General features: G+C 35.1%; 1 protein-coding gene across 8 annotated transcripts in view; it reads right to left on the bottom strand.

Annotated features, from left to right (window-relative positions):
* Window positions 1-465: 465 nt before the first annotated feature.
* LOC138165097 (DBIRD complex subunit ZNF326-like) overlaps window positions 466-12,910 on the bottom strand; it is a 45,728-nt gene continuing 33,283 nt past the window's right edge. For all 8 annotated transcript variants that reach the window (XM_069093251.1, XM_069093258.1, XM_069093256.1 and 5 more), the window contains 4 exons: window positions 8,845-8,944; window positions 5,608-5,738; window positions 4,168-4,263; window positions 466-1,557 (listed from right to left, as the gene is read on the bottom strand). In XM_069093251.1, coding sequence (XP_068949352.1) covers window positions 1,378-1,557; window positions 4,168-4,263; window positions 5,608-5,738; window positions 8,845-8,944 — 507 coding nt within the window. In that variant the 3' untranslated portion in view covers window positions 466-1,377. The remainder of the gene's footprint in view (window positions 1,558-4,167; window positions 4,264-5,607; window positions 5,739-8,844; window positions 8,945-12,910) is intronic.

Below are 12,910 nucleotides of genomic sequence, written 5' to 3' on the forward strand. Positions count from 1 at the left end.
AATACTTCAAAGACCTGTTATTTCTTTCATGTGGGAAATTCTTCCACCTACACAGTTCACAAAGGCATCTCAGAGTTGCCTAAAGGCTACAGAGACTAAATAATTTGTCCCTGGTTACAAGGGTCAAAGCTAGGATTGTAATCTAGGTTTCCTACACTCCGTATCCTCTATGTCATATGCCTTTCATTAATGGCATCTAGTTATTGTCCCAAAATCTAAAATATTTCATATCTTTGGGAAAAAATGAGAGCCCTTATACCTAAATTAAAAATTACATTAAGATTACTGGAGAAAACATACAATTAGAGACAAACCAATGGTACTTTTAAATATTATCAAAGGTGAACAGTTATGAACATTCATGTTCTATTTACTTACTCAGTAAAGAAAAAAATGGTTAAAATAACTTAAGATCCACCCCACCCCTTCACCACAGCTATTTTTAAAAAAGCAAACATAAGAATATCTTTTTAGAACTCAGTGATTATTTATTCCAAAAAAAAGACAACATTCACAAAAATATGACAAATTCTGAACGTGTCAGCCAGTAGGAGGCATGACAAAGGAACTCACAACAGTTATGATACAATTCTGTATTCAAACACATAATCAAAAGGAAATCAAGATTTGGCACGGAAAAAAAATCTCTAAACATCAGCAAAATATTCAAAACTAACTTTATATGCAGGTTAAAATGAAATTTGGAAATATCCATACTTGTCAAAAAAATGATTACTGAGATAAGTGAAGTTCTTTCCACCTTTTTTTAACTATCTGAATAGAAGCTACACAATCCTGATTTTAAAAATACTCCATTGATAAATTACATTTGATCTAAAGTTGTTACTTCAGGAAAAAAATGTTTCTAGAAAACATTTTCTGCTATAAATTGGTACACAGTCACAAAAAGGCTATTAAGTGTATACCCTAACACAAACAAGCATACACGGAGAAATGCAGTCTAAAAGTAGCCATACTCTTGAAGCAAAAAGCTCTGGCCCATTCATCCCATTCATCTCTCCAAAGGGTAAGTATTCAACAAGTTTTTTATACATTCTGAATATTTACTCCCATGAGCTGCATTTCTGTTAAAATGATTAGAATAGACATATTAATACTATACATCTCAGCCTCCACATCCAATAAAGTAAAAATTATACAATTTGCTGGATCTAAGTTTGGTTATTATAAAAGCCTTACTAAAATAGTCTTACTTTCATTTTTGTAAAACAAATCCAAAACATGTTGTATTTATATAACCAAATTTTAAAATCAGGGAATGCATGCACAGGGTATTAAACAACTCAGATTTTAAACTATTTAAAGTCTTCCACTTAACCAATTTTGGAAAGAAAAAAAACGGCTACATCTAACTCCTTATTGTAGTTGATTCTCTTCAGGCTGTTCAGTGCTGAAGTCAGTCTGTTCCTCTGCTCCTTCCTCTTCCTCTGCTTCTTCCTCTTCCTCCACAGGTTCATCCATCTTCTCTTCTTCCTCATCAGACTCTTCTCCCTGTTGATCCTGACTCTGATCTGCAGCTTCGAAGGGATTCTTACCCTGAAAAATCACAATCTGTTTATGGAAGTGATATCTTCACTTTATGAGAATCAAATTCCTAGAAAGCCCTCTGAACACTCTAAAATTGTAGATACATGTGACCTGCTGTGATCATAGCATGAATAAGGCATGTTTGTGCCTTTTATCTCAACTTTTATCAACAAAAAGCAACCAAGGAGGTCTGTGAAACTACTGAAAATACCACCTTATTTCCCATTTCTCTACAGCCTCTGCCTTCTTCCTAATGAAATTCTAAACACATCCATGTGAAATAGTTTTTTAATGTATGCAATTAATTTTTAGTAAAAACAAAGCAAATGTTATAAAGGCTAACTGAAGGCAAACTCCTAATCAGAGTCAATATATTTTTATAAGTCTCCTTAAACTTCATTTGAATGAATCAAGTTTCATAATTTGTCAACATTATTAAAAATTTATGACAGACACACAATCTGGATGTCTCAATTATTGGTCTAAGCAGAATAAAAACACAGACTATCAAAAATAAGAGAATATTTACAAAATGGAATATGTCATTTTAACAACTCAAAAGTGACTTGACGAAAGTTAACACTTAATAACTTAAGCCTATTTCACTTGCTTCATGTAGCAGTCTAAGGAGGTGGCTTTCCATTCCAAATTATAGTACTAATTCAGAGCTACTGTCCTACTCTGCAAAAAAAAAAAATCATTACCATCTTTTAGATAATTAAAGTTTGAAAGGAACCTAGAATACAAATTACTACACTGGTTGGACTAAAAAGTAGGGTTTTACTTCACCAGTAGGACTTCAGTTCTACCGGCTCAGCCTACATTTCCACCGCAAGAACATTTAAGAGTAGATGTGAGCAAGAAAGTCGTTAAAGTCAACAAGCTCAAGGGATTTCTGCAGGGAGCCTCAGAAAAGGCCCACAAAGCCCAGCCACTTCACAGGAATGTGGTATTCATTCTCATGTTCCTCTACTCAATGAAATAGATTCAGATAGAAACACATTCACTTAGTGGCTTATAGAAATCCTTCAAAATAATTTGGAACTTCATTCTTCTTTTCTATTAGATTATATGATTGCTGGTTAACATTAAGAACTAAGATAAGGGTATTCACTGAAAATACCTACATTTGTGCCTTTAAATCGTTTTGTTTAAAATATCAACCATATTAGATAATTTACATAAAAATTATAGCTAACAATTTAGTCTTTGATTTCTGTTCACCTAAAATTCTCATCTAAAAACCTAAGACAGGAAACATTACAAAAACTGAGGCAATGACAAAAAAGGAATAACTGCTTTTTCCAGAAAAGACAGAATAGAAATCTGCCTACTTAGCTATAGTCAGTCAATATCATAATTAGGAACTAACATGACACTTCCTACAGCAAATCTTCCAGATTTTTCTGCAGTCTTGTCAAGACCACAGCTGTCTCACTTAGGGAGAAGAACAGTCAACAGGATGTATAAAACAAGGTTTCAAAAGTCTGGAATTTAATGGGGATAAATATAAAATTCTGAAGCTCTGTTCAAAAATCATCTCTGCTATTATAAGATGGGTAAATTACTTCTAGAGGTTAATTCAATTTTAGGAGACTACAAGCTCAATCAGAGTCAGCACTGTCATGTGGCAGGCCAAAAAGTTCACAATCTAAATTTGCATTGCTGGAAGGACAGGTCACAGAGAAAAAGATGCCCCGGTCATACCACAGGTAGTGAACTATGTCAAGATCTGAATCCATTTTACAAAAGTCTGAGAGCTTCAGCAGTTTACCTAGACAAAGTGAGCCAGATGAAAATAAATTGGAAAACAAGACATAAAAGAATTTACTTAAAGAAATGAGAATATTTGGCTTAAAGAACAGAAAACAAGGGAGGATCTGATAGCTTCCTTCAAAGGAAAGTCACATGGAAGATGAATCATACTTATTTTTGCTAAGCCCAAAAAGGCAGAAAGAAGACCAGTATATAGAAATTTTTAAAAGGCAGATTGTACATTAAAAAAAAAAAGGCAAAACTTTCTCACAGCTATCTAAAATGGGAAGAGTAAAGCTCTACAAAGTACGACTTCCCTGTTACTGGAGGGCTTCCATGGTCTAGGAATGGTAATAAAGCGTTTTTATACTTTGGGTGGACTATATGACACTGACAACAAAAACAACAAACATTTATATACGCATTAAGTTTGGCAAAACACTTTACATACATACTCGCATTTAATCCTTTCGGCATAGTTAATCTATACTGAACTTTTTTTCTCTTTTTAAATCCTCTGTTACAACAGATAACTCTCTGGAAAAGGAGATATCACTCCACAAATTTCTACTCTACTGTCTTACCATGACATAAAGGTAACCCAGGGTTTCTCATTTCTGAAGCAATTACTTGTGATTCACTTTTTTTGGGGAAAATTGTGTACAGTAATACAAAGCAACATTCAAGTACCATAAAACGGTTCAGAAACAGAAAAAGTTACCTATTATCTATCTGTACTCAAAACACTCAGCGTAATTCCCCAACATAATTTATTAAATCTAAATATGGTAACACATGAACACTGTAGCAATTTAATCATCACCGCATTATATCAACACCTGGAAAATCTTTTCAAACTCTTACCTTAACAAAAAGTTCATATCGGGCTTTTACAACTGGATTATTCAAGAGGCTGGTAGCAGTTACGATGCTCTCTCTATTTACTTGTTCCCTATATGCCTACAAGAAGAAGAAAAACACCCATAAATACTAAAAGATGTAATCCATGTTAAAGTATTCAGATTCATAAACACTTTTATTCAAATCAATCCTTTTCAGTAACATTTGAAAATTGCTGATAAAGTCTAACAGTAGATATGAAAGCTAACTGTTAATCTACAGGATTTCTAGATTTGAAAAGGTTCTGAACCTTAATACAATTAAATAAAAATCACTAATCATTTATTATCTTGTACAAATAAATCCTATTTCTGACTGGGAATCCATACATATGCTCATTATTAAGAAATAAATTTGCCTCTCCTTTATGACATTCCTGATAACGTTCCAATAATAAAAGTTTAGGGAGACTTGTCTTGAGAGGTAACAGCTGTAAGGGAATTTTTCTGCCCTCAACCCCTTTTCCCCACCTTCGTTCTTTTCCCCCCTTTTATTCTTCTTTTCCTTTTCTGTCTCTTTCTCTTTTTTTGATTTACTTCTTATCATGAAGAGTGAGCAACAGTTCTCACTAAAGCTACAGTCATTCTAAAACTGGGTTTGGGTATAGGAATTAAGGTGTTTAAAGGGAAGATTCTAGTGGCAAAAAAGTAGAACAGGGAAGATGGGCAAAAGCAAAGAGGGAAGGAGAAGGGATGATGGCTGGAACAGGGATGGTAAACCTGAAATTCACAGAATAAAAAGTGGATTCAATAATGTTTTAGGTCTTATCCCTGAGGAATCAGTATGAAAATATTGACAAATACTCTCAAAGTATGTTCCACTAGAAAGCAAAAAGAGATGTATTAAATTTCTTTATCCTTGGGACAGTGTTCTAATTTTGACCCCCCAAAACTACAAAACCGTCTTATTGACCTTAATAATAACGACCTTGCATGAAATACAACATGGCTGAATGCTAGACCAGCAGAGAAGCAAAACTACTTGAACCAGAATGCAACTCAATTTTCTAAAGATGATATAATGATCAAGTATCTAATAACTCTAATGCATTTCCTCCTTTTAACAAGTCTTCTCTACCTACAGATCACCAGAGTCAGTTAAAAAAAATTCTAAGTTTTTACTCTCTCAGTGAAGGATGGTATTTTTAGGATTTGGGAGCTCTGTGGACTTTTAGTCACAGAGAAAACCCAACGATTTTTAAAAGCATTACTTGTTTTCTTATTTTTCCTCTCCTCAAAAATAAAAGACTTAAAATCATTCATTATGATTGTAAAAACTACAAATCTGAGTAAACTTTCAGATACAATACACCTGAAGATATTTACAGGGATCAGTGTGAAACCAGCCCTTAGTAGGACAAATGTAAGAGAAGTCAATGGCTTACTAGACTAGATTCAAACATACTTGTTTCCCCTTGGCATGGTCAGGAGATTTTAAGTGCTGCTGAACCGAACTGCGTAAGGCAGGTACATACACACTGCAAGCACTGCAGTGTACAGCCTCTACTTTCATCATGTGGTCATCTGCAGTAATCCCTAAAAAATACATTCAACTATTAAAGAGAATTAATAACTCATAATGCAACATTAAAATGTTGCCTTGCGAGTAATAGACGAAATCATGTGTCAAATACTGTTATTTCAATAAATATGAGAAACCACTATGTTGATCAAAGAACACACACATCAGAAAAGAACAGGATTTACATAAACATTTTCTCTATAGGAGAAACCTCACACGAATAAGGCTTCATCCCCATATAACATTGCAGGGCAGAAAAAAAAGTTATTCCATAACACAGGAGGATAGACTGAAAAAAAACTACAATGCTCAAATTTGCAAAGATGGAGGCCACCAAGAAATACAATCAAACTGCATAAAATTATGAAGACTATGGATAGACAGGGTGAATATAAATTCACCAAATCCCAGTATACCAGTCTGGCACACCTTAATACAAACAAAAATATGCAAGTTTCCAAATTATATGCCAACTACCAATTTACAAAGTAGGGCAAGGACAGTGTTACCCTACAAGGCAGAAGAGGTCAAAGATAAACCAAAATAGAATTAACCAAGATTTATATAAATTTGCAGACAACAGAGTATCAATGAGGCAGAAAGTGAGTTAGGCACGTTTGGGGTTACATTAGAAACTTAAAGGCAATGCTAACACAGGACAATTTGCCTTATTACACAATTCCCTCTGGTGTCATTATGAAGCAACCCAAGAAAATGTGGAGAGACTATGGGGGTCTGACCCAGTATTATGGATCATAGGATCACTGATGTTCTTACAATCTAACTTCCCTACTAAAAGAAAAAGGAATATGGTGAGCTCTTCAGTGAGTCAATAATTTCAAAGAATGAGAAAGAGACAGAGAATAACTAAATATTGAAATAAAAGGTGATGAGAAGCTTCTCTGCAGCAGGATTCAGGAAAGAAGAAAGGACAAACTGAAGGAAAGTGCAAAAGAGAATTCTCTTAGGATTCCAATGTCTCACCTCTAATTTCCTTCAAATCTCTCATGTATCATCTCTTTATCCAAGACAAAACACTAAAACATAACTTCATTCCAGAATAAACCATTTCATTTCTGGCCATCTACTCTTAACCTCTCCTCAAAAAAAAAAAAAATTCTTACCCCTAACATGAGTACCATTAACCCTTAAGAGACCCAATACCAAATTTGCATTTGTAAATGCAAATGTAAATGCCTAATACAAAAAATGATAATCATCTAATGCAAGGTTCTTTACCTGAGAGTGCATGAACTATTTTTTTGTTTTTTTAAATATTTTCTAATAAGTATTTCAATATAATTATTTTCCTCTCTAATATTATACATTTTATCTTATGCAATTAAAAACACTATTCTGAAAAGGGCGTCCATGAACTTCACCAGACTGCCAAAGGAATTCACGACACAAAAAAGGTTAAGAAATCCTGACCTAATACAATTATTTTGAACAATTGAATATAAGCTAGGAACTGGAAAAATAAGTAGTTTTCTTTCATTTTAGAAGGGTTCACATTCTGTAAATTTATTTTAAAGTATAAGCTCATTTTAAAAGATGATGAACTAGAAGCATTTAGACTACCAAAATATTTATTGCTGTAATACTAAATGGAACTTTAGAAATTAAACCTAAAAAAGATTGTTTAAAGAGTTTAAAAAGTAACTCATAATTTTCTGTGGAGAAAATTACAGAGAGAGGATAAAGCCATATTAATAAATTATATTTTTTAAAAGGAGGAGAAAATAACGTCTTTCAACAAGGCACTACTTAAGAGAAAATAAAAGACAAAATAGATTCATCTGATCACTTAAAAAGAAAAAATACCAAAAAATTTGCATTAAATGGACCACAGAGGCAATCTTTTTCAATTACCTCACTTTACAGATGAGGAAACAAAAGTTCAGGGTAATGAACTAACTTACCCAAGGCCACAAAGTGGTAGAGCCAGGATTTGAACCCAGGTCATCTGACTCCAAATCCAGGGCTCTTGTCCCACCATACCACAAGGAACTGAAAAGGCAGTTCTGCAAACCCATAAATTATCAATAATCACATCAAAAAGTCCAAAAATTTCTATAAGTGAGAGAAATGTAAATTAAAATTCTTATGATTTGACCTGATACCCATCAAATTGGTAAAGACAACAAACTAGGGCAAACCATGGTAAAATCAAGAACTGTGGGTGGAGCTGCAAATCAATTCCCACCCCACCATGGGTAAGCAACCTGAAATTATATAAAACGTGTTAAAACAATATACACACCCCTTAAGTCAATGATTCTATGCCTGAGACTGTTAACATCATGAACTTATGATGAGAGAAAAAAACAATAGTCTATATAAAAGCACACCCAGCAGTAACACTCACTACTCATACTAGCAACAAGCCCAAATATCCAGACACTGAAGAATGGCAGAACAAGCCATGGTGGTTATATTACTCTACCATAAGAAAGGAATGCAAAGAACTTTAGGAAGAATTATAGGATGACATATAATGTAAAATGGAACCAAAAGAATAATGATAGATACTCTACAACTATAATTGCACAATAAGAACAATAAACCCAGGTTAAATTCACAGAAAAGGTCAAAAAGATCAGGAAATAAAGGGTGATGAGGGTGTTAAAAGTCACGTAGAGACATCTTTGGGACTTGCTTTAATCAAGGAGCATATAACAATATGCAATTAATTATTCACCGTGATTCTTCATTTTTCTTCTTTATTCCTATATCTAAATCAAAATATCTGAATTTATAAAAGGAAGTTTCAATAAATCTGGCTTAAAGATTTTTAAGGATGTTTTGCAAAATACTCCACCCCTTATATACTGGGGATATGAAAATCTAATACATACAATAAGATCTCTGCCTTTAAAATGATTTTCTGTTTAAGTATTTAGCAAATATCTTTTCTCTTCACATTCTGAATCTTTCTCCTAATTGGATAAAAAGGACTTTGTCCCAATTCTCTTTTAGAAAATTGAAAAATGCATGAAATTCTGAATATCAATCAAAAGAGACAGAAAGGGAGAAAGAAAGGGAGCACAACAAGCTCCCAAGCTTATCAAACACTTGTAGCAACAATTTAGAAAACTCAGTTGGTCAGAAGATACCCACCTTCCATTACAATCCTGTCAGTTGCTTTGACAGTTTCTGAATCATTAGTTGTCAGTTGTTTACGCATTGATGTTTTCTTGAATTTATTCACCATACATGCCTAAAAAGAAAGCGATTAAGAAATAAGATCAAGTAGTATAAATATATAACAACAGCTAACATTCATATAGTACTTTTAAGGTTTTACAAAGCACTTGACATCTGTTGCTGTACTTGAGTTTTGTGAGATGGGAACTATAGGTATTATCATCTTCATTTTAAAGAAGAGGACTATAGGTATTATCATCTTCATTTTAAAGAAGAGGAAACTGAGGCTCAAAAAGTTTAAGCGACCTAGCCATGGCTAGGTCATAGCTAACCATACTGGAAGTGGAATTCCAACTCAGTCATTCCTGACTACAAAATGAATAAATTAAGTAGTCCCAGCACTCAAGAAATGTATAAGGTCCTCAAGGATATAACATAATTAAGAAATAACATAATCTAACAAAGTACAAAGGTATACTGAATGGATCACAAATTGAGAAGGAATTTTTGGTTTGGTTTTGTTGTTATTGTTGTTTTTAAATGGAAGCCAATACAAGCTGCAACAGTTAACTGAAGCTTTCCCAGAGGAGGTAAGGAAGATCTGAGCTAGGGAAATAATGGGGTCAGATTTGGAGTAGGTAAAGGGCCAGTGAATTAAGAAGGAACACTACAGGTACAGTGAGGTGGGGGCAACAATGAGCATGCCAAGTGTCTAAGTTATTACCATACTCATCTATCTCTCAAAGGCCTATCCAACTCTCCAAGCCCTAAGTCTTTATTCCTTGGTCACTACACACCAAGAGCTCTCCTTTTTCTTTCAGCTTTCTTCCATTCAACGGTACTCATTTTAGCCCAGTCATACCCTATACCTACCTATTTCTTCTTTCAGTGTATTCATCTCTTCTCTTATGCCAAACAAGAAGGTCCAAGGTTATGGATTACATTCTCTACTTCTGTTCTAATCGCCTGAGTACCTAGAGCTAACTATGGACAGGGCAAACAGTCAAAATACTCAATGATTACTTTTTTATTATTATACTGACTATTTCTTCTGATACCTCTGCAATAAATACAGGTATTTATTGCCTAAGGCTTTTACCATTAAGTAATTTTAGATGCAAATATTCTATGAATTAAATTTATGTTCTACCTAATAAGCTAACAAATTCAAACTCTAGAAAAACCAAATTTACCTAAATTTTGGTTAGGTTCATATACTTTCTTTAAATAAAAGAAATACAGGGGGAAAAGCATGCAGGAATGAAAAAAGTTATAAAAGATACAGTATGGACTCCTAGACTCTATTTTTGTATTTGTTTTGGAAAACTTTTGAGAGCACTGGCTACAAAAGCTCTGAGGCAGGGCACTGATAAAAGCCTTGACTAGAGGCTAGTGATTAGACTACTACCAGGACTAAGGCCAGCACACCAAACTGGGTCAAACCCATGCTTCAGCCCTCCAGGGTGGCACTGACTAGTGGCTATGCACTGTACATCTGCCAAGTTAGAGAAGTGCTCATTCCAAAAGGTGATGGGATCAGGCCAATACAGAAGATGTCCAAACAAGGCAGAACCTATACTGCAAGGGATGATGCCCACAGTGTCTAAATTCCTGAAGAAAACAATTCCACAATTTCATAGGAAGTCACTTTATCACCAGCTTTTCCAGTGATTCTATCTCTTTGTGCTTAATCAGCACAAAGTTTTCCAGAGGGATCCAATGACAGAATATACCTGCCATGAACTTAAAAAACCAAGTTTATCCTAGTCCCAAATTTATCTCCTTGAAGCTACAAAAACATCATCTGGAGAGCCATCTTCCCCCAAGACATATCAACTTTCCCGAGACACAGACCTCTTAGGTGACTGCCACACAAATGACCTACATGATATGGGAGGAGTTTTTCACAGAAATAGAAACATTTGAGATCTGTGAAGGTGCCATACTGAGAGAGTACAGGACTTCATCACTGTCTACACCAACCATAAAAAAACAAAAGAACTCCCAGAGAAACTAGTAGTGTAACCAACATATTTTTCGGAGGTTCAATTTTAGCAACATCTATTTTACAGGACACCAGTATTTATGTGTTTTCAAGAAAATTGTCATTTTTACAGTAGGAAAATAAATTACAGCAAAGAGGTGTTTCTGACCAATGACAAACTTTGTGTTGCCTCAACTTCTATAAGACATACTAAATTTTATCTGCTAATATCCAAGACCCACTTGTTCACATTCCAAGTTGTCATGACTCTCAACAAGCCCAAAGAAATCCTTACTGTGATGGATTCACTTAATTTCAAACTACATAAATCAAATATGTACCTACATCTCAGTTCATGACTACAGAGCTTTCACCATAATATTCCAGGGACAAGTTTCTACCTTTGCTATAACAGTACTAGAAGACAAGTTAGCCCTTTTAAAACTTTACATGTTGATGACTGGAACTTTTGACGGCCACATTAGTTACACATTTGCCAATATGTCCAACCCTGTAAAATCTGTGGTAAAGCAAAGAACCTTATATCAATACAGATAAGCTTGCTGCAACCCTACCAAACTGGAGCAATGATAAATCTAAATTTTGTCAAAGACATGCTTTCATCTCAGGAGTGTAGCCATTATAACTGTTAAGATGAGGGCGGCCAGGTAGCACAGCAAGTAAGAGCACCGGCTCCAGTGTTGAGAAGACCTGGAGATCGAATCCCGGGCTCAGACACTTAGCACCCACCCAGAAACACCTGGCCGTGTAACCTTGAGCAAGTTACTTAACCCCGATTGCTTAGGGGCGGCCAGGTGGCTCAGCGAGTAAGAGCACTGGCTCCAGTGTTGGGATGACCTGGATCAAATCCGGGCTCAGATACTCAGCACCACACCCAGAAATAATAACTGGCCGTGTAACCTTGAGCAAGTTACTTAACCCCAATTGCTTTAAAAAAAAAAAAAACTGTTAAGATGGCTTGCTTCCTTCTCTATCTTACATCTCTCACTCTCACCAAAGGTGCCCATTCATACTGATAAAAATGCTTCGATTCTAAAGACTTTCATCTCACATAGCATTAATCAGAGTCCCAATTTATTTCTTATTTCTGAGCTGCAGTATTCATGACACCTAAGTAAAAGTTCACTTTTTCATGGCTTATCACTAAAAGTCCAATGGGCAGGTAGCAAAAGAACAGAACTGTCAGATGCTACACTCCTAGCAAAGCAACTTCCTAAGAAGAGTTCAGTTCACCTGTCCACCCAAAGGAAGTTCTTGCTATAGTCTATCATTTGATTCACTTACCAATATTGTATACTCCTTCTATTAATCATAGATATTGAACAATTTATACTCCAGAAATGCCAAGATTCATGGAATTAACACAGTTGCTTCCGGTACCTCATTGATTGTTAGGACATGTGCCAAAGAGATGACAAGGGAACAAACATACACTCTGTAAAGACCTTCCAAAACTATAGTACAGCATCATGATACAGGTACAAGTTCTGTGGAAACAATCCAGGGGAAGGGATGGTATTTAGGCCCAGTAAATGCCAATACAGTGGACAGAGAAGCTGGGAGGAACAAACTATTCGCATCTACTGCTCCCCTATTGCAAAGCCTTCGAAAAACTGGACCACCATTACACATTCCTTTTCCCATTTTCCAGCCTAACCTTGGTTGACCCCACATGCTTAGGCAGTTTCCTAAAGATAGAGACTGCTTTGCTTTTCTATTTGTATGCCCATCAAATAGCACAATAACTGACATGCAGTGGGCACTTAGTAAAGGCCTGATAAATGAAGGACCAGGTACAGCTTCCTGCATATTATTCTCCAGCATCTTGTTTGTTCTTGCTTTACACCTTGCTTAGCTTTGAATCCATACCCCATCTCTGATACCCTAAGAGAATGCTTTCCTCACAGACACTCAATAAATAATAACCTGAAAGTTATTAAGGCCTACCTCTTTGGAATTCAGCATTCTGATTATTAGCTTAATATTATTTCCACTATCTTAATGCTAAACAGGGAAGAAGTGTTCATAGTTAAG

This window comes from Petaurus breviceps, unplaced genomic scaffold (assembly GCF_028583685.1).
Source record: "Petaurus breviceps papuanus isolate PSGF00001 unplaced genomic scaffold, PetGlider_PUasm1.0 207, whole genome shotgun sequence".
Classification (NCBI taxonomy): Eukaryota; Metazoa; Chordata; class Mammalia; order Diprotodontia; family Petauridae; genus Petaurus; species Petaurus breviceps.